This window comes from Drosophila virilis, chromosome 2, assembly GCF_030788295.1.
Source record: "Drosophila virilis strain 15010-1051.87 chromosome 2, Dvir_AGI_RSII-ME, whole genome shotgun sequence".
Lineage (NCBI taxonomy): Eukaryota > Metazoa > Arthropoda > Insecta > Diptera > Drosophilidae > Drosophila > Drosophila virilis.
This window is the reverse complement of record NC_091544.1, coordinates 23332313-23355867: the sequence shown is the minus strand read 5'-3', so window position 1 is coordinate 23355867 and position 23555 is coordinate 23332313. Positions and strand designations below refer to the sequence as shown.

Sequence of the window (23555 nt, the reverse complement as noted above, 5' to 3'; positions counted from 1 at the left end):
TATGTAATATTTTAAAGTTAGTGTACCTAAAAGAGTTTCAATACGATATTTGACTGATTTAAATTTGATATAGATACTCCACTTTTTTTTTATCAATTCCATTATGTAAAAGCAGTCCACACAGACTCGTCAAAAGTTTTTACACGATTTTGAGTTGGTACTTCTGAAAAGTGCGTGGAAGCATTGTTGCGTTGTGTGAAAATACAAGCTTAGCAAGCAATGATATTTTTATACACAATAGTAAGGGAAATTTAACAATTTAAAAATGCATTTAACATTCCTGAACTAATTTCAAAAATGCGACCTCAAGTCCCATGAGGGTTGAAACAAAGTCACTTCCTATTGGTGAACTAAGCAAAAAGAGTGAAGCAGCAAAGAATATTTGTATATAATGACATCGTTCTCTTTTTAACGCACGTGATTGCCTTTCACGTTCTAAAGAGTGAGTGAAACAAGTATGTTTAAGAGGAGGCAAGCATTATTTAAGCGGCCTAAAGCCAGTTAGCTCTGAATTCCAATGCCAGCCCATCGTTGTTGTCTCTGCTCTCTTATTGGTTAGTTTCATTAAAATGAATAGGCAATATTTTGATGTTTGTTTTGTTCAACGAAGTATGTAGCCAGTACCAACAGTGCAGAGTTATCGTTAATAGGAAAAACTTATTCGAGGGCTATCCAGAAGCCATCTGAGGAGTACTCGTCAGTACTGTTCAGACCTCTTATTTCATTTGACGGAATCGTGTCGAGTGGATATTCATAATAAATTCACTGACGTGGGCTTATGTCTTTAATTTTACATACTATACATATATTGTGCAGCAGAAACAAAAAATTTGTGTTACATACTCTAGTGCTTTGTTAAAAGAAGATAATGACCGTAAACAATTGCTTACAGTTTAGCCAATGCTGGTGCTAAAATTATTGTATACCAAACATAGTTGATAATAGCATCACATTAGTTTGTATAATTTATAAAATTCAATAACAGTGATACTCAAAAATTTCTTCACGGAAGATTGAAAAGTTCAAAAGTGCACTAATAATGAATAAAGTATGAAGAAATATTATCTGAAAATTTTAAACTATTAATAAAATGAAATTTTAATTTTTATTTATTATACGCTGATCCAATTGAAAATGGGTAAAAATGCCATACGGGCTTTGAGAAAATGTATGTAACAGGCATAGGAAGCATTTTTGTCCCCAAAAAGTTTATATACTCTTGGTCAATACCCGATTTTAAAAAGCTAGAGCCAGCAAATTTGATATTTTGCTTCTAGTAGAGTTTTTGCAGAACATATATCTATCGTTTATTCAATATGTGACAGTCAAAAGCATTAACAAAAACAACAGCCGAGCTTATAGGTCTGTATGCACAAAAGTGTCATAGATATGTATGTGTATATATTAAGTTACTGTTAAAATATTCGTCTTTCTGTTGAAGGCAGTTCATATGTATGTGGCAGCCGGCCGGATCGGCCAATATGCAATATAGTTACTACAGGAACGATCGGTCGTTAAATAAGTGGTTCTTCCTTATCAAGATACCAACCTCGGCATTTATTAATTTCGTGTATTATGCTGCCATACGGACGATCGATCAAAAAATAGATTATTGAAAGAAAACTTTTTTGTCTAGCGAGATATCTTGACCGACCCCAACAATTACTTCTTACAATATGCTTCATTTAAATGTAAAAAAACGGATCTATATTTCAATACAATATTATAAAGCTCCATAGAAAGAATTGGGCGAAAATTGTTCTCTGTTTGGGTTAATATACTGTTTTAAACGAAATTTTTTGATCAAACACAGCACTTACGAGCTTTACTATTCTCAAATATATGCACAACTGTAAGGCGAATTAATGATATTAAATATTCGTCGTGCCGAAGATATCCTTATGTTCTCGTTATAATATATCATAAATTATAAAATGTTCGAATGTATATTAAAGTTGTTATAAGTAAAGCCACCCCCTTGGGGGTGTCTACTTATAAACTAAGGCATGACCAAGTATTTGGTAAAATAAATTCGGAAAATGGCTTAGCTAAAAAGTATATATCGATATAATGTTGATAACTTATAGCATAATAATGATTCGATGATTGGTGAGTTTTGAAATCAGTAAATGATAAGTTTTTTTTTTTGGTAATTTCGGGGGTACAAAAACCGACGGTCTATATCGAGTTTTGCCATAATGGCTTGAACTGTGGGTGACTGAATTGCGCATGCCTTATGAAAACGAGGCAGAGTAACGCCCAAACGTATTGAATATGACTAAAAAAAGAACCCCTAAATAATATTTTATTGATCAACTTCAACACTCAAGTAGATGTAGCCATTGTTTGTCCGCATGTCTGTTCATCCGTACGCCCTTTCAAAAAATTCGATCTGTGTGTGCTCTAGGAGGACCTTAGTTCCAAGCCAACGCGTCAAAGTACCAAACATACCAATTGGGTGTATCTAGCTGTCTTAGTTTTTAATCTGAAATATACACATATATTATGTATATGCAGCCCATACATAATATATTTGTATTTTATGTACAAAGATTAGGAACACTTAACTTTTTTTTTTTTAATAATAAAGAACTAGTTATTCAATAATAAATTGGCCATAGTGTGTCGCAGGCAGAATCAGCAGCGGAATTCATAATGGTTTCAAGAATCCGAAGAGAAGCGCTTTAAATCAAAAAATGTGATTGACGTTTGTAACCGATCACTTTTGACTGCACCGTTCTTACTTGTCCATTAAATAAGTTGGCAAATGGTGTATTGCTTTGGTCTTAAGCCTGATATAGCTTTTGTTTGTATATACTTACTTATTTATTTTATGTTAACTAAATGCGTTCTTGTGCGAAACATCAGTTGTTTGCCAATGTTTGGAGCAGGTCGACGGAAGTAACTCGAATCCTATATACCCTTGATCTGCATTAATAGCCGAGCCGACATGTCAATCTGTCTGCCCGTCTGTCTGACAGTATGTCTGAACAAGTTGACCTCACAACCTGTATGCTAGACTTGATTTGTTACGAAAGTCATACTAGTGCCCGCGCAGTACAAATTTATTTCGGATAATCCTGTTATACTAGCAAATCTCTTAGACTTCAAGAGTGAGAGTCACCAAAGTCATGTAGGTTTTAGACTGGTATATACAGGTCAAGTATCTTTAATTTATTGCAATCGGCACCCCTCTACAATCCAATAATTAAAAATATATTTAAAAAATCAATTAGAACTGTACATTAATTAAAGGCCACACTTTTAAATAAATTGCCCTTTTGAGAATATACGAACATTATATGCCACAAAAATCTACTGCTGAAGAGAAATTACAAAAAACATGGGCTTATATTCAGATGTGATGCTGTATTTAGCACAAAGTGCAAGATGCATGTATTTTTAAAATTCTATAAACATTGGAATTGCAATTGTATTCTGTGCTATACATATTTTCTGCTATTTAAATTCGTTACTTTTCTTCAAAATGAATTTTTGGTATCGCCGTGGCAACTTATTCGGTTGACTATGAGTTCAGTTCAATTGAGGAAGTTATTTTTCATTTTAAACTTTTTTTGTATTAGTGCTAAAGCAAACGAGCTCGTCACGCGAGCTGCATTTGGTGTTCCTAGAAGAGGGTTCAGGGTATCGCCATTCGAGAGCTCCCGACAAGAGCTACCTACATGTGTATACCCTGATTCAACTATAACTGCCTCAAACTCAAACTCTTTCCACCTTATTGATAATTAAATTCACGTCGAAGGCTTTTTAGGAAGCAGCTTTAAGTTTATACCCATTGGCTTTAAACATATTTTCAAAGCTCTCTAGCGTTTCAATCTAATGTGGCAGTTTGGTGGGAAGCAGACAAAGAAGCGGTGAAAAATGTGGTTCAACGTTTGAATGAGCGAAATTGCCCAGATTTTGAAACAATTTGTTTGTAACGTGTTCCACACTTTTCGGAAATTCCACCCCTACTTGGCGGAAAATAGACGGGAAAGGTGGAAACTTATCTTTCAAGTTCAACATGAAAACCTGTTAAGTAGTTGAGTTCAGCAATTTTTGTAATGCTGCATGTCACTTTTGTGTTGACCATTCCATGCCTTTTAATGCACTTAGCATATTTCTTGTAATATTTACCCTTAGCAAGTTTATTTTTGGGTTTCAAGCTTTGGAGCAGAAATATGCACCGGCTTGAATATTTAGAAAAAATTTTAAATATTTTGTAACTACAGTTCGGAGCGATGTATAGGATACCTTCTAATCAACTAGATCTGTGAATGGCTGAAGAGAACCTATATGCAAAATTCTAATCTCTAGCTACTATAATTTTTAAGATCGGACAAAAAGTCAGGTCAAGCATATGTTTTATGAGGTCGAAAATATTGGCCTGTTACATAAAATTGCACAAGCCCATAATCCTATTTATCCATTTCAATGGGACAGGGTAAAATGGCTGAGTTCAACGGACATAGTCCTCTTATGTCGTTTTAGTCGTTTTATGTAATCAAAACAATTGTATATGTTTATTCTTTATATTTGTAGATTCAACAAATTTGAAAGTAACGCTTAGAGTAAAAATTTTCGTATGTCAGCATCAAATATAACTAAAACATCATTTAATGAACGCCGGTGCTTTCGAGCAAAACCTGAAGAAGAGGAATCTAGTTTGGGTAATGAAGCAGATTTGGTTATGAGTTTATCTCAAAAAGACATACTTATACCCACAGCGGCTTCTCAGCAGCAGCAGTTGGAACCACTTTTAAAACATAATACAAACGATACATCAACACAGAACTCGGTTTCTGCGGCGGCCGCTGTCGCGGTTGCACATCACCACCATAGTCTGTCTAGTATTCAACATCTTCAGAACTTGCATACCCAGCATCACAGTACTATATTCAACAACAACCACTCAACTCCGTTTAGTGTGACTGATATTCTAAGTCCAATAGAGGAATCATACCGCAAACTGGAAATAAACGGTAACCCGCCATCTCCATTTCGGTAAGTTCATTATTAAACAAGTAAGAGGCTCTAGTCGGGGCTTCCCGACTAGGGGATACCCTGAACCCTCTTCTTCAAACACCAAATGCCGTAATAAAAATAAAAAAATAATAAGAAATTAATAGGTCCCTCCATGGGGTTCGAGCTCGCAACAGACCACACTACTTGCCGCCGCCTCTACTCTACAGCCACACCAATAATTGAGTCTTAATGGGAAAAGAACGAATTAAAAAATCAGCACAAAATAACAATACAATCGCAATTGTTAATAGAATTCAGAATAGATGCACATGCATGTGTGTGTGTACATGTATAGATACAGATATTCTTGCTATTTGCGCTGGTTGCCGCAAACTCGTGTCCAGCCAAAACATGTTTTCTTTAATAACTTCTGTGTTTATAAACAGATCTTTATGAGTCTTATTGTACTATTGAATACTTATATCTTCTCAAAATGTCAATGTCGACTCTACCCAACAGCCACACCACAAAAAAAAAAAGAAAACACTTTCCCCGGTAGGGCTCGAGCTTGCGACATACCGCACCACTTGCTATGCCTCTACTCAGCCGCCACACTAATAATTAAGTAATATTTAGAAAAAAAAAGAATTTAAATAGCAGAACAGAAAGAAGTCGCAATTACCATGCTGTTAGAATGCGAAGCAGACGCGCAGAATGTGTGTGTGTGCACATATACAGAAATTCGCTAGCTGCCCCATGTAATTGCACAGTTACATTAAAATTTGGTTTTTTCTTTCATTATGAAATTTTCTACAGTATATCTTCTTGTACCATAGAATATTTGTGTATTCTCAAAAAGCCAATTGCATTTAAATTGTGGTTTGGTTATTAACTTGATTTAGCGTAGCGGTAGCGGGTATAAAATGAAAGATACTTGACACATATATAATATTCTGGAAGCATCATGTCGATTGCTTGGAAACGGAGTAATTTATCGATTATCGGAAACAAACTCAATCTACGCGGGCACTAGAAGGACTTACATCTAAAATTTCAAGTCTCCAGCTCCCATAGGTTTTGAGATCCTTGCGTTCATACATATGGTCGGACGGGCAGACGGACGGACAGACTAGATCGACTGGACATAACTAGATCGACGCGGCTATTGATGCTGATCAAGAATATATAAACTTAATGGGGTCGGAGATGCTTCCTTCTGCCTGTTACATACATTTGCATTTTGCACAAATACCTTTAAGCCCCTTTTTTAATGGGTGCAGGGTATAAAAACAAACGTTCAAGATTAATTTGTATCGATTCCATGGAAACGGATAAAGTTATCGATGACATTTATTAGACTCGCACTACTTGTGCACAAAGAACACCCACTTCGAGGTATTCAGGGTGGGGAAATTAATACCATTTTTAAAGTCCACCCTTTAGAAAGAAAATGTGGAAAAACTTGATTGCACGTGAAACCATTGAAAATTAGTTGTAAATCTAAAATGGATTCAGAACACATAAGAGCGAGGTATAAGGGAACTAGATTGTGTGTCCGTGTTTTACGAGCTGGATTCAATTTGTTTATATTTTGCATAAAATGCTCGTCCCGGATCCATGAAATTGATAAAAGTCGATATCAAATTCCTGATCATATCTCATGGTTACTTAAGGAGTAAGCCATGTAGAATCTCATAAACTTAGTAGCATAGATTGCGTATTATGTTAGAATAATCAATCCTCAATCAAATACAAAGATTAGCTGCCGAAAAATATATATGAATAGATTTACAATTGTGATAGTTAGGTATATGTAGGCTGCAATTTTAAACTCTAATAATCTAGTTTGTAGATAGTGTGGAGCTCAAGCTTCAGAGAGAGAATTCTTATTTTCTTTTAATAATTTCAAGACCCAAAATCCATTGAAAATGTGCAAAATGGTATAATGGTTTTATGAAATGTATGTAACAGGCAGAAGAAAGGATGTCCGACCTATGAAATATATAAGACTTGATCAGTATCAGACGAGTCGATCTAGCCATTTCCGTCTGTCCGTATGTATGAACGCATCGAATTCAAAACCTTTAAGAACTAGGCTTGAGACTTGAGAGACTAGTGCCCGCGCAGTAAGGGGTTGTTTCCGATAATCAATAACATAATTTTGTCCCGAAATGTTTAACGCATAGAAGGAGACATCTCCGACCCCATAACGTATATATGACCATGATCAGTGTGAACAGCCGAGTCGATATAGCTATGTCCGTCTGTCTGTTCCTAAGCGAACGGTTATCTCGGGTTTAAAGCTTTCGTCCTTGAACTTTTCATATGTCCCTTTTTTGATCGGTCGAACACTGGGTTTTTTTATGAAAAACTATTCTATTTATCTAGATATCGTAACCAAACTCGGCGTTCATTAGTTTAATTATGCGTCTCATATTTGGGCAACATCCTATTAATATCGGACTACTATATCATATAGCTGTCATAGGAACGATCGGTCGAAAATTAAGTTGTTACATGAAAAACTCGGCATTTATTAGTTTTACTATGCGTCTCATATTTGAGCAACATCCTATAAATATCGGACGACTACAACATATAGCTACCCATCATGTAGCTAAGAAAATTAAGTTGTATGGAAAACTTTTTGTTTTTCAAGATATATTTACCATACTCGGCAATAACTATTTTTCCAGTTCTTCATAGATGGAGAATAGCATTATGAGTATTATAAAAATGATCGGTCTACAAGGGTATTCAATCATCGGCGTGCCGAAGATTTTCTCGTTTTAATTGATTTTTTTGTTCGTTGAAAATTAATTTTTGTAGTAATAGTAGAGGCGGTCGCAAGTCGGTCGATTACTGGTCCAGTTGAGGGAACTTTTAATAATATTTTTTTTTCATTACTTCATTTGGTGCTGGTAGAAGAGGGTTCAGGGTACCTCCTTCAGGGTACCTCCTGCATAAGGCAATGTCTAGTAAGTAGTTCGTTTTGTTAAACTGGCACAGTTTGAAACCGCAGGAGGGAACTTTTTTTTCAATAATGTTAGTTTCTACCCCAATCAACTAAATATGTAAGAATTGCATGTTTTAAATTGCGCGCAAGCTTTTCTGATGCTGGTAAAATATGGATTCGGCTAGTTCCTCGTCGGGTACTTTCGACTAGAGTACTCTTGTTTCATGTTTATTTAGATAGGGCAATTTATATAAAGGAAACACGCCATTGTCTGAACTATACGGATGTCTTCTGGAACTTATCGACGCATAAGTTTGTGCCCCGCGTTTTCTAAAATTGATTATATAGCGCTGCAAAGATTTTCTTAATTAGTTAAACTAACTTGCTTATTAGATTCGAGTTATTACTTAAAACTTAAAATATAAACTATCATATTCTCAATTATTTATGGGTATGTTATAGGTATTCATTTATTTTTCTGTTATTTATTTGTTACTATTATTATTTGTATTATAGCAAGATGTGCCATTAGACATTAGACCTGGGTTTTACTTTGGGGTATTGTCTTAAGATTATGTGGTAAGTTATGTTGGGCTGAATAGCAGAAAAGGATTAATTACGCTTAGAGTGTGCTTGCTTATGCAAACTGATTGATCTTGTAGATCATGCAATGGTTCACAAATCAAACAAATATTTTAAGGACATGCTCTGTTCATCCCAGATTATTATATTTGCCAACATTTTTAGAAGGTACTATTAGTTTTTGCTGACTGACCTCATATATTAAAACCTGTATTTTAAACAACAGTGTTGCTTGTAAATCTGTTGAAGACCCCAGGCATACATTTGCACAAATACATTATTCCCTTTTTACTCATTTTAAATGGGTTCAGGGTATAAAAATTAACGCTTCTTTCTGTTAAAACCTCAATTCTCTTAACAATATTTCTCGTACTCGTTCATTAAACTTATCCCCAGGTCTAGCAATCTTTATTCTAACTAAAAATATGTATTCTATATTAATGTTGCATATTCATCTAGAGGTGATTAGTTGACAGTCGATAGATGGAAGATAATAATTTTGTTGCAATCATATCGCTTAATATCATTGTTAAGCTTCGTATTATGCAAAATACTTCTATACTTAATTAAGAGGATACCCTAAACCTTCAAAACACCAAATTACCTCAGCCTCACACTTTTCTTCATCCTTTCTATGGCATGAGTGAATATATTAGAATTGCAAAAAATAAATTTAAGCAAGTAAGAGCGTCTAGTCGGGAATTCCCGACTAGAGAATACCCCGAATCCTCTTCTACCAACGCCAAATGCAGCTCGTGTTTCGAGCTCGTTTTCATAAGCCGTATTAAAAATAAGATATAATAAAAGTTCCGCCAATGAGACTCGAATGCGTAATATACCACACACCTTGCCACCGGCGATACTCAACAGCCATACCAATCATTAATTTCCGCATAGCATCGCATACACACAGCATGCGTGTCCCGCAAAAACACGTTTTGTTTAACAGCTTTTGTGTTTTCTAACCGATCTTGAATTTCAACAGTAGATTTATGGTGTTATAGAATTTTCGCGTATTCTTAAAAAGTCAATTGCATTTAAATTGTGGCTTATTTAGGTGGGTAGGTAAAATTGGTTTTTACGACAGCTATAAAATTAAAGAAACTTGAATAGAAGAAACTTGACTAGAACTAAAAACTTGCAAGATTTCCTAAGAAAAACGAGCTTTTTATCGGGCTTTGCGTGGTAACGGGGCAAGCAATCGATTATCGGAAACAAACTCGTAATACGTGGGCATTGGGAGGACCTACATTCCACATTTGTGTAACTCTTATAGCTTCTGTATACTGACAGATGGACGGACGGACGGATAGACGGACAGACAAACATGGCTACTGATGTTGATCAAGAATATACATACTTATGGGATCGGAAATTCATCCTACTGTCTGTTACATATATTTGCACAAATGCATTATACCCTGTTACCTATTTTCAATGGGTTCAGGGTATAAAAATAATTTAACGAAAACAAATAGTTCCATCAACAGCACGCGAACTCGTAATGGATTGCACTACTTGCAACCGCGTATACTCAATAGCCATACCAGCAATTCTTACTTAAAATGAAAAAAAAAAAACAATTGAAATAGAAGCGCATACACACAGCATAAGAGACAATAAAACCACAATTGCAATGCTGTTGAAATGTGTGTACGTGTGTACAGAAATTCTTGCAATCTGCGTTTACTGCCCCAAGCTCGAGGCCAGCCCAAGCACGTTTTCTTTATTAACTTTTGTATTTCTTATCCGATTCTTATTGGGCTATAGACTATTTGTATATTCTCAATAAGTCAATTGCATTAAAATTGTGGCTTAAATTGGTGGGCAATAACAATTTGTATTTATTTAATTGATTTACAACTGTGTGTATGTGGCGAGCAGGTGACGATAGCTATAAAAACAAAGATAATTGGCATATATTTTCCATTCTAAAGCTACATGTCATGTTTGGGGAATCTAGCTCTTATAACATAAGAGATTTTCTCAAAAACCAGGATTTTAATATCGACGTATGGACGGGCAGACCGACGGACGGACATGGCTAGATTGACTCCGGTATTGATGCTGATTAAGAATATATATACTTTATGGGATCGGAAATGCATCCTACTGTCTGTTACATACATTTGCACAAATACATTATACCCTACCGGTCAAAGTTGAATCCACCCTCAACCGACAGAACAACTAACTGTATTACCCAATACCTTATAGCCACACCAAGAAGTGCATTTTTGTGAAAAACAACAGAGCTAAAATTGCAGCATACACGCAGCACAGCATACAACCATACAACATACAAATGGGACAGCTAGTATAACAAATGTAGCCGTTGATTTCCTTTAGTTCTGGTCCTCCGACCTCAAAAAACGTGAGAGTAAGAAGGCCATAATGTGTAGTAGAACGGCATCGCTGTTTTTTATTTCGCTTCCTCTGCAAGAAACTGCTTTGGCTTACTCTTGGTGACTTCACTTCTCTCTTAAAAATGTATATTTTCTTAAAAGTATGTGTATGAATGTGGCCGCACATTTCATTGATTTGACAACTCTATGTGCCGTAATTTTAATCCCAGGTAATTATGAATATATGCTAAGAAGTTCGAAGCTGTATACACTTAATCTCTTGATCACACATTGTCAACTGGGGAAATTTTTCTTATTAAATTATGGACAATTATCCACACGGAAAATATATAAATATCTTTCCATAGTAATTAAACAATTTTCATTTTATTTTTTTCCAGGTCTAATTCAAGTGGTAGTAGTATTAACTCCCCTGGAGCAATTAGTACTTCAACAATGGCGAATCCCTATGCTATGGGGTCATTGTATCATAGTCCGGGAGTGCAAAGCTATTGTGGACCTACAGATAATTTATCATTGGCAGGACACTACACGGATATGAGGGGCTCGGCTTCCTGGTATGGATCAACTGCAAACGATCCCAGATTTGCAAGTACGTAAATAAAATATTAAACCGCCAGTTCATTGTACCATAACAAACTTAACTTTAATAATAATAATAAGCGTTCATATGCGAATGTAATGGGAGAATTTGTTTAGGTCTGCCTTTTGACAGTCTGCTTGAAGATATATCACAAGTACATTATTATATTCTATTTTCCGAAAACTCAATTCCTGAACGTGTTTCTATGCATGTTAATTCAAGAACTTAAGTTTAAGATCATACATGGCAACGGTACGCATAAAACTATGTGCCACATAAAGCGTCCCGTCAGCAATTGCAATTTTGAAATCGAATTATGTCATATGAAACATCAAGCACTATCCGACATACTGCAAATACGATGGTTCCATAAAAGTTTCCAACCACTTATAAAAAACCTGATTTTTATGTGCAAAATTTTGGCTCTAAAGATGTGCACTAAGGCATTCTTCTTGCTAACTAACGTTGTAGGATTATTATTATTTCAAATTTATCTCTTTTTAATTAATCTCAGTAACAAACATATGAATGAATGAATTAGATATACATATACGTATATATATGTATATATGTATATATATGAACATACATATGTACGTAAATAGGTAAATATATTAATATTTAGAAAATTTTTGTAAACACATCGAAAAATAAACAGAAAAGGCAGAAAACTGTTCATGCTAAACACTTGAAACTGTTTACTTTGCTTTTAGGTAAATATATTCAAAATGACAATTTGTGCTGAGTCACCCAATCACTGTTGAGTTTCTTATGCTATTTTTTCTAAAAATGAAAAAGGTTTGCGTGAGAATAATTGATTTTAAATTATTTTGTTGTCATTGTTTATTTAAGAAATGAAAAGATGATTTTTATTTTTCACACATATGACGCTTCTGAACCATTTACCTTACTTATATTATTGAGAGGGCTGTCATAAAAGGAAAGAAGCAGATGGAGATACTCTAACAGCTTCCATCTGTGTTATCACGCAACAAAAACAATATAGCTTTAAGTAATTGAATGTGGGACACCATGAAAATGATTCAAGACTACTTGGAATCATTCGTACACAGAAAAACCCGAGAATTTTAGGATATATTCCTCTTTTTTATAGATATGTGAGAATAGTGCAGATCGAAAATTCGGAGTTTGTTGAAAATATAATATTTTTGAAAACAAAATATATTGTATAAGCGTGGTTAAGTTATCTTAATATAATAATACATTTCCATGTCAGAACCAACCCATCGACCGATCGTTCCTACTTCGGCTTTATTATATAGAGGTGCGTTGTTGATAATTGGAAATATATAGGGAGCCGTAAAAAAACAGCAAAGTTTCAAGACGATAGCCTTAAAATTGACTAGTAGACTGGTTCGCATAGATGCAGACAGACGGACATGGCAATATCAACTCGGATGTTGAATCTGATTTAGAATATATATATATATATATATTTAAAAACTTTATACGGTCGCATATGTCTTCTTCTATGCGTTACACCGTTCAGGATAAAATTAAAATTCCCACTACAATAAGAGAGATTATAGTAGAGTAGACATTATTAAATTGTTAGCCAATCAAATTACATTGTAATTAAGCATTGAATGAAATTTACATTATTAAATCCACTCGGAACACTATATTATATAACGAACAAAAGAAAGATTGGTGAAAAATTTAGTTGTTGCATGAATAACTTTTTTGTTTATCGAGGTATTTTGACCAAACTTGGCATTTACTATTTTCAGATATGCAAAGCTTATCTATGTAACATTGAAACGATATATCAACGATCGGTTTTTAGCATTTTTTGTTCTTTTTAACAATTTTCTATGTTTTCAGGGCTCATATTTAAAAAAAAAATGTTTCTTCACACTAAATTCTAAAATAAAGAAATTTATTTTTGATAGCTAACAAAAGATATGGTGTTCCATTCATATACAAACATAGGAGATACCCTGAACCTTCTTTGACCAAACCACCTATTACCTATTTAATGGATAGGGAGATATACTAGCATTATACAAAAAAAAAAAACGTTGTGACCTGAAAGCCACCTTCAACGACTTTCCATCGCTTTATACCTTACAGCCATACAATATTATGGATTAAGAACTGAGCTAAGATAGCAGCAAATAAACACAGCACAGCATATGTGTGTGTATGTATGCATGAGAATATATGAGAATATATGTTAGAATATATATACTTTATGAGTTTGGTAATGTTTCCTTTTCCCTGTTACATAAATTTGTACAATGGGTTCAGGGTTGCGGTCATGCAACTACATTGAAGCGACTGAACTACTTGGCGTCGCCTTATATCTACAGCTAACCCAAGAATTTAAATTTATTTTCATATACACAGCACAGCATTTAATTTCATAGCAATAAGGCGCTTTTGTCAATTCTTGATATCGCCATATTCTGATATTGAACACTATTTTACTTACTTATGTCTCAGGCTTCCTCGTGCCTTTATTTGTCGCGATTTTCAATACAGGTCCGGGCCTGCATGAAAATAGAGATTTATGCCCCAGATTCTTGCTTGAAATTTTCCTGGAAAAAATAGAAAGCTCCCGGTTATTATTCTATATATTAATCAAATAATCAAAAAATTAATCTGAAACCATCTTTTGTTACAGTATCGCGGCTTATGAGTTCATCAGCTAGTGGATCGATGGGCCACATGGGAAACATGACAGGCTTAGCTGCATGCAGCGTAAATGATGCAAAGCCCCTACAATTTCCTTTGGCACAAAGACGAAAGAGAAGAGTTCTATTTACACAAGCACAGGTTTGTAATATCTTATCATATAGTATAGAATTTATTTATTGGGATGAGGGGCAAGTCGATCTAACCATGCTCGTCTGCGTGAACGAGTCGAAATGTTTTTGAATACGCAATACGAACTTATCATCCATTTCGATATATTCTCCCATTTCCTCTTATTTTCATAATGTCGATAAGAAGAGACATTAAAGTATAGTTAATTGTGCCCCGATCCCTTTGAAAATGGAAAAAAGATAAAATGTTTTCTTTTTTTGCGAAAGTATATACATCTTGGTCAGCATCAATACCGAGTCGATCTAGCCTTTACGTCCGTCCGCTTGTAAAAGAATAAGTGACTTGATGTTTAGAAATTTGGTTCTTTATTTCCGGTAATCCGTAATTTTATATCTGTCGTCACGCCCGGCTCTATCCAATGCTCTAAATCATATGAAAAAATCTATTGAAGGTAGTTCCGAGTAAGGCTTCGAAGAAGAACACTCCCGACGAGCGCACTTTTACTTTTTTTTTTACATTACATTACAGATGTTCATATAGTTTATACAAAATAAAATATAAAATTCATAAGATATACTGGTTAAGGTGTTTGCTAAACGGTCACCCTCGACTTAAAGCAGTTTTAATTGCTGCTTTTCCTAGCTTTTCCATCCTTAGATTGCGAGCCTATTTTTATATGTAGAGAATATTATATTTGCGTAATGAAATGTGTATGGTATAGCAGGAGACATTCCGACCACATAAAATATATATCCGAGTGGATAAGGCCATGTCCGTCCGCTGGTTCTGTGCGAACTAGTCGCTTAGCCTTAAGGCTGTCGTCTTGAAATTTTGCATAGGTCCGTCTTTCTCTTGCAGGCAGTACATACATATGTCGGATGCGGATATCATATAGCTGTCTTTAGCAATTTATATTCTATCGCACTGTACAATCTACTGTTGAAAATTTCATTAAGATCGGTTAGATATTAGGTGTAAATACTTTTGGAATGAAATTGATTTTAAATCCAACAATCGAAATTATTAAGCCATACGCAAATAAATATCCCGTTTATGCAAACTAAAGTTATTAAAAACAAAAACGCAAGGCTTTAGCGTTAAATATAAGTTTTATGTATTTTGAAGGCGATGGGGGAAAGTATCCAAAAAGTGAAATATTTGTAATCTATATATCTTAGCTCTTCAGCTCTTTTTTTTTAACGAGCTGGTCGTCTTGAAAAACAAATATTAGTTGGCAAAAATACATACCACTAATTTGGAGGGTCTTAGTACAAAATGGGTATACCCTTCTTACTCATTTTCAATGGATACATATATAGTATATAGTATACATAGGGGAACTGCTATACTTGGCACTCTTAAAATAAAATGCTTTTGCATTTAACAGATGTTCGCTATATTTCAAAATTTCGGATCATAGAATATTGCACACTCCAAAGATATAAATTATGATGTATGTATATTATGGCGGCTTACCCGCTCCGTAGTATACGTGAGTAAAATTATGCTTTTCCTGTTAACAAAAGCTTTGCAAATTAGTTTGAAACTGATCGAATGTAACTTAAAACTTCCCTTATACAAGCTTTAACGTCATTTTCCGCCCAGGATGCGCGGAAACTGAAACTTCGCCACCACTTTGCAATTAAAAGTGGTGGACATTGCGAAAAATGTTAAACACATATCAGATGAATTTTAATAAGCTAAAAGTTATTTTGCACAACCGATTTCAGCAAATTACCCACAGTTTAATTCCTAAGCCGTAGAAATACATATTTAATGAATGAAAGGCTTCGAAAATAACATTATTCATAAAATACTTAAAATTTCGCCAAAAAAATCATTGACCGCCATTTTCCACGAAAGAAGTCTGGATCCCGTAACAAGTGTAAAATAGTTCAATTTTCATAAGAATCCTTGAAAATTTTTTTTAGCCCGAAACTTTTTTTTCCATACTTATGGATGAAATTTCCTAAGCCCTTGGCCGCAGTTAGCGTGAACATTGGTCTGTGAGTTAATCACCAATCAGTTTGTTCCGATGGTTCCGTTTGCCGCTACTTATATTATATGGTGGTCTGATGTTCATAAGAATTTACAGATATAAAACTTGAAAAGGCCGAGTATGAACATTGCTTGCATAGAAAAAGGGGGCAGGACATCGGTATATCAACTCATCTGTTGATGCTGATCTAGGAATTATATAAATATATTTTAAGGGGCCGGAACTGGACAGCAAACAGGATAAAATCAATAAACGTTTAAATGGTCTGCACTTTTTGAACAGTGTATTAAAGGACTTTTTTCTTACCATTGCTTGATTGAACTCACATATTTGTATTTGCGTACATGCACACACATACAAATGTACCTAAGAAAATACATTGGTTATGTTTGCACACATACGAACAAGATATGAAGATGTATAAATATATGAATGCAGTATATTCGACAGTAGTGTTTGTGGAACGACAAATGTACGCACACATGTGTACAATGCAAATATACTCCCAAAAAGGTATTTATTTTTGTTGTTGATAAGTTAGGCATTGAAGTGTATTGTAAATAGCAAATTCTTTTTCATTATAGTGTTATAAATATTTAAATTTCATTTTATTGTACTGTGGCCGATAAGCACTTATTTGTTTATACGCCTATACGGGGACATGCACTTAAATTGGGACGAGAATTTTGCTATTGTCGTGAGCTTTGCTGTTTTATAACATAGCGGCAATCCAGGATAATTTCTGATGAGAAGCACTCAATTTAGATGGGATTGATAGTTAAAACTTTTACAATAAAGATATTTAAAAGCAAAAACAGTTTGTGTCCCGCCACTTTAACTGTGCGAAAAGGATTATGGTATATATTGTATACCATGCCAACTGCAATTTGTATCATTGTAAATAAATGGAACTCACTATAAGGAATTCTTAAGAAAGCGCTTTTTTCACTTATACAACATTTTCCAATAAATTATCGCGAATTAGCCAGCCAGATAAGATAATGTCCCAATCTGTACAACTTGAGTAATGGAGTGCAAACCTAATTCTCCTGTTCTCACTTAAATTAAGAATGTATGGGGTTAGATAGAAGAAATGTATACGAATCTGGATAACAATTTCAGGACGTACAGCCATAAATAAATGCCACCACAGATACCTTAGGCATAATATACCTAAATTATTAAATGTCTCTTTGATGATTTCAAAAATGATTTAAGAAATATTGATTAAAATTAATTACTATTTGTATGCTTATGAATTAAGGCAAATACGCTAAAAATCAGAGTTATGGCAATTTTCAGACGAAAGAAGAAGACTAAAACTACTACCCTTGACCCACATATCCGATCCGAATAAATCGCCACAAAAGTATTTGGATTAATTAATATCCAATGTAAATGTAAGTTACAGGCAGAAGGAAACATCTCCGGCCCCCTAAAGTATATATATTATTGGCCATGTCCGTCTGTCTTCCAGCTGTCCTTTTGTCTATATTTATGAACGCGTCGATTTCAAAAATGTTTACTAACCCTTTTTTAAGCAATAGATAAATATAATTTCTTATTTTTTATATCCATATTTTACATATAGCTTATCAGTAGTGTTTTCCCGTTGCAAGTTTTGTGCTTATAAATTTTTTTTTTATTTTTTTTTTTTTTTTTTTTTTTTTTTAGTTTATTTATTTTTTTTGCTGGATTCGATCAGTGCTTTCTGATCTCTACCAACGGAACGACTAAGGGAATTATGTATAGTGGCCATTTTGTAACTTTTATAATATATGCAATGAAATTATTTATTGTGATGGATAAGGATATGATTAAATAATACGCCTCTTACTGATGGGGTCAGGAGCTGCAGCAGCAGCCTGTGGGCGTATCGGCTGCTAAAGAAGTTTAACTGATCTCCGACCTTTGTTAGGCGAAAATCGCATTCAATGGCGACGGTTGGTACATACCATTGCAGGCCGGCGACCTTGCGCGCTGCCTTGGCTTTAGCCACTCTTATGCTGGTGTGCTGTCACCGTGCTCCAAACTTGGATGGCGTATGTCCAGATGGGCGTTATCATCGTTTTAATAAGCAGCGTCTTTGAGGAAATGTGGAGCTTGCAGTGCGATTTTAAGAGCCAGTCGAGTTTTTGCAGCCTTCTTAGGCATTTTGCTCTTGTTGCTGTGCTGTGGGATCCCCTTATGAGCCTTCGTTCCAAGTGGACGCCCAAGTGGCAAAATGAGCTGGTGTGCTCAATGGTTCCTCCATTGAACTGAAGCCCCTGGCAACTGTCTGGGCGTATCGTGAATGTGACGCAAGCGGATTTGACACAGTTTATGGCGATGTTCCAATTGGCTGTCCAATTTTCGACCTGCAGCAGTCCGTTTGCATTACACTGCATTTGTTGCAGCCTGCAGGTGGTCGTGCGAAGATAGGAAAACGGTTCATCCGCGTACGTTGCCACCAACAATCTCGCGAGACTGAGGTTTGAACTCCATTGTCCTCATATTGGGAGGTCGGCCGTATACAGCGTGTACAGCACCGGGCCTTTGACACCCGAACTTCGGTCTTTGACGGCCACATTGAAGGAGCGTCCTGCCAGGTATGAGCTCAAGATGCTGAAATAAGGCGCAGGGAGTAGGGCTTTGATTTTGCAGAGGAGGTCCAAATTTACAAATCGATTAACAAATGGTGTGTACGTTCTCGTTCTCGTTCTCGTAAGGTAAACGCAGATTTTAATCATTATTCTTCCCTTACTTTTCACTTAACTGATACTACCCCCTTTTGCAAAAACTAACTGTTGAAGAGAGAGTCTTCCGTTTTTGTATTACGCACATTTGTGCGACAAAGCGTGTGTGTGTGCATGCTTATGTATGTGTGTTTTCAGCATGTATGTAAGGAAGAAGCTAGAGTGATTGTAAAGGTAGCTCGGCACAGGGTTCTGATTAGTATTTTTGTATTTTTGCTTAACATCAGCTTCGTATTTAAAAATCATCTTAATTATTGGCTGCGGAATAATGCTATAATTTGTTTTTATTTTCTCATAGTTGTGCGCACATCCACACAACACAAACATATGTATGCTTGTAGATCTCGGGCTTTTGTGGGAAGCTATGCTGGGAGAAAGACATGCACACAAGTGCGCAAAGCCATGAACGAGAGCGAGGCACATACATACACACATATGTTTGTGGGCTGCACCGATTTAAAACTAGCATACATATATTAGGAAACAGCAGCAGCCGCTGCAACGTCGTGCGCCGAGCGAGATGCAGCTTCATACTCAAAGTTTGGCATCCGATGTCAACAATAAGTTGAGTAACCTGCGCATTTTCAAATTAATTTCAATTCGTGGTGGCAGGAGAGTATTTTTCAACACTCATACTTTAAACGTACTCAGAAGAAGCAGTAATGGATTTAGTCTGTAGCCTACGATTCGCATCAAACACCTTTTCCTTTCGCGATTTGCGATTTTGACGAATTTTACTAAGTTAACAACGATTTTAAAACAAATAAACTATGTTAGCCGGCTTGGAACTGATAAGAAAAAATGGTTTGAATTTCTTCGTAATTATTTGAATAAAAACAGAACGCTGTAATATGGCGTAAATGTGCCAGTTTGTGATAGACTCTTCTTAGGAACCGTATTTGTGGGAATGTAGTAGATCCGCTTGGTGCCCGCGCAGATAAGATTTCGATAGGATTCGAAATCGACATTAATTTTCTGGAGTAAATCTCTTAGGTTTTAAGAACTAAAGTAGATGGAGATTCTTTAATTTATAATTTACATATTTTTTATTTTTACTGCGCATGTAGAGCAAGCTGCATTTGGTGTTAGTAGAAAAGAGTTCAGGGTATCCCCCAGTCGGAAACTCCCGACTGTATCCTGTTACTTGTTCTTTTTGTTTGAGTTACCAATCCTAATTTTAATTATCCGATTAATACCCATTCATAAATAAGTACAAAGTGGTATGTTTATTTGTACGAGTGTTAGTAACAGGTAGATGGAAGCTGACCCTATGACCCTATGAAGTACACATATATATATTCTTGGTTAGCCAAGTCAATTTAGCCATATCCGTCTATCCGTATATATCAAAGCGTTGATCGTAAAACCTATAAAAGTTACAAGCTTAAAATTTTGAACGTAAGTCTACCTCCTAATCAGCGATGTAAACCACGATGCTTGCCCCTAAAAGCTGTTCTATTTTCAGAGGAGTTTTACCGCGAAAAAATGTCTATATACAGTGTCATTCACGTTGACTAAAGACACATTTTGGACATTATGATTTCATAAAATAAGTGTTTCTCGCTTTAGCCTGTCCTTTCTTGAGTAATACTCAAAGCGACTTTCAAATTTCAACAGACCTTTCACTGATATTTTATTTTTGCGCGCACTTTTGAAATTTGATACCACCCACTTTTCACCCAACCGACTCATCAGTCGCTTAACAAAAACGAAAACAAACTAAGCTTGCAGGCTGACTACTTGCTTAACAGAACAAAATTTCGTACAGAATACTATGTAATGCTTGTTGTAATCATCACAGACGGCCCGAAACGGTTCATATTTAGTTGAACAAAGTTTGAGCGATAAAGGTATATAATTACGTGCTAGTCTAGTAGGGACAGGTAAAATTAACTGGCTAGTCAACCCAGAAGATAAAGACGACGTCAGCTCTTTTCTTAAATTCATTATTTCCTTCAAACCATTGATTTTTTAGGAAAGTACCTTCAAGAAGGCTAGTGGTAACATATCAACGCTGGGATAGTGAAATAATAAAGTGACATAAATATTACAGTTCTCTCAAAAGCTTTAGGGATAATCTTAAATTTTAGAATGCCTGTACTTGAGAGATCAGCAGAGCCTGGATCACTCTTGCTCTCATCTGCAAACTTAACCGTAGATGACAAACAAGATGTCCTACGTTTTGCTTAGGATTATGAGAGGCGACAAACGCGAAGATAGCATACAGCTTATGGAATTTGCGCAGAAAAATTGATCTGGCAACCGAATAACTGGAGAGATCTTAAACTTCCGACTTTAGGCTTTTTCATCTCAATAGTTCCCTTGATAAGGAGGAAATTAGCTTTTCGGAAAAAACGGATACGTTCCACTAATTCCGATTCTTTGATAGGCACTCGGGCTGGTAGATCAATAACCATATGCAGAATTGGATTCTAAGGGTCTTCAGGAAGTGTAAGCGGATCAATCATGTACGCATCGCTGTCGAACGAATCCAACACGACGATCAGATCAAGGGAGCTATTTCTTGAATTGCGCACCCGATTAACCTGCTGTAAGAACAATTCATAAAAATCATTAAAATATTCATTTGACAATGAGGCCAAGAGAAAATTTGAATCTAATGGCGTTGAACAATCGACATATGGAAGATTTAAGTCCCACGAACAATTTAATCGCGTTAAGTTAGTTTTGGTAAAGAGACATGTGAGATAGTGGGCCTATATAGAAACATAAAATAAGATACAGAAACTTCCAGGTAGAACTCTTACAGCCTTACAGCAAACTTCCAATTAAAACTCTTACAGCCACCAACTCTAAGAGCTGACTCAACAGCTAAGAGTACTCCTCCTCCGATACGGGAAGCTCGATCACATCTATAAGTGGTGTATTTGGCGTTAAAAATAGACGAATCGGAGATGTCTGGCTTTAGCCAGGTCACAGTAAAACCGGTATTGTGAAAATTAAATGCAAGAGAATCTAAAACAGGCTACCAAGTTTAGATCAAAGACCTCTAACGTTCTCATAGGCAAGCTCAAGAAAAGATTTTTTTTTTACACAGCGACTCAAATTGATGCACCACTGGGTACAGGTGATCACAAAATCGGAGTCCGATTTTTTTGGCCATATATTCTTTGAAGGTTAATGTTCCGGCAATTTTTCCACCGTTATACCTGGGACTTGAATTTTTGTATAAAAGCTTTAATATCATCCGATGAGAAGAGAGGGGCAAGCCTAGAAATTAAATTATGTCTCTGCGGTGGAACGCCCACTAGAGGCTTAGGCACCACAAGTGGAACAGTGGGAACACTATCAGGTATGGTGCCTAAAACCGTCGGTAGTGCGGACGGCGAGCCTTCTAGCGGCCGCTGTAAATTTAATTATTGCTGTCGCTCTTTGAGAACTTCTATGACAGCGGACGACTTGCTCAATTGGTTTATCTCATACCGATGTCTTACATTTCGAAACAGAACCAATGTCCACAGCAGACCTTACAGCTACCAAAGTAGCAAAAGAGATAATAGGGCGCTGAATTGCAATCAGAGACTGAAGGGTGTTAGGGAACGGCAAATCACCAGGAGTAAACTTTTTAGGCGCTGGTGAGTCATCAAACAGTTTAAGGTTATTGAATTGGGTATTGAACGTGTACGGTTTCTCACAGCAGAAGAGAGAGCGCAGAGCGAAGTGAAAACGGTGCAGAAAGCAAATGTTTAAAAAATATTCGACACAAGCAACAAGCAGCAGCAAAAATTTCTAATCGTGCGATGCACAAGCAGAAATACGCACCAGGGAATACACGCACAAAAAACTGTACGCAGCGTCAAAAAAAATAACTAAAACAAACGCTTATAACGATAACACGGAACTAACGCCGTTTTCAATAAATGTAATAATTAACAAACTTACGCTGCACAACAGATAGCATTTTGCACAAGTAATAAAAGCTTTTTAAATAAATTACAAAAAACGCAAAATTCAGAAAAAAAAGGCAGTATGGAAGTGCAAAAATATATAACAAGCAAGAGACTCTAGGAGCTCCCGAAAAGATGATTCCCTGAACTCGCTCTTACCAACAGCAAATGCAGCTCAAGCCACGCGCTCGTTTGCTTTAGCAGTTAAAAGAAAAATTGTTCCCTTACTAGAAATCGAACACTTGCAAACGACTCTACTCGACAGCTACACCAGCAATTTAGATCTTACACAGCAGAAAAAACAATACAATCCTAATTGCAATGCTGTTGATAGAATTCAATAAAAACGCGCGTGAATGTGTGTATGTACATACATGTAGACGAAAATTTCTTGCGATTTGCACTGCCGCTTCCAATATACATATGTACGTGTCCCAGTTTTAAAGCTATCTTTATGAAACTTTACAGAAGTCCCTCGTTCTGTTCCACACAGTTCATTTGTCAGAACCAGCTGGATCCGACCACTATATCATATTGCTGACATAGGAACGATCGGTCGAAATTTAAGTTCTTGAATTAAAAGTTGTTTGTTTATCAGGTGTGGCTGTTAGATGGAGGCGGTTGCAAGTAGCGCGGTCTGTTACGAGTTTGAGTCCTATCTAGGGAACTAT

General features: G+C 35.8%; 1 protein-coding gene across 11 annotated transcripts in view; it reads left to right on the top strand.

The window, feature by feature from the left end:
* Window positions 1-693: 693 nt before the first annotated feature.
* The window catches only part of scro (scarecrow), a 37931-nt gene continuing 15069 nt past the window's right edge, over window positions 694-23555 (top strand). For 4 of the 11 annotated variants that reach the window (XM_032432883.2, XM_032432887.2, XM_032432885.2 and 1 more), the window contains exons 1-4: window positions 695-1048; window positions 4543-5004; window positions 11250-11461; window positions 14100-14251. In XM_032432883.2, coding sequence (XP_032288774.1) covers window positions 4586-5004; window positions 11250-11461; window positions 14100-14251 — 783 coding nt within the window. In that variant the 5' untranslated portion in view covers window positions 695-1048; window positions 4543-4585. Of the gene's footprint in view, window positions 1049-4542; window positions 5005-10878; window positions 11079-11249; window positions 11462-14099; window positions 14252-17915; window positions 18126-23555 lie in introns of those variants that run through there. The other 7 variants (XM_002052927.4, XM_070206998.1, XM_070206999.1 and 4 more) reach the window with 6 other exon arrangements.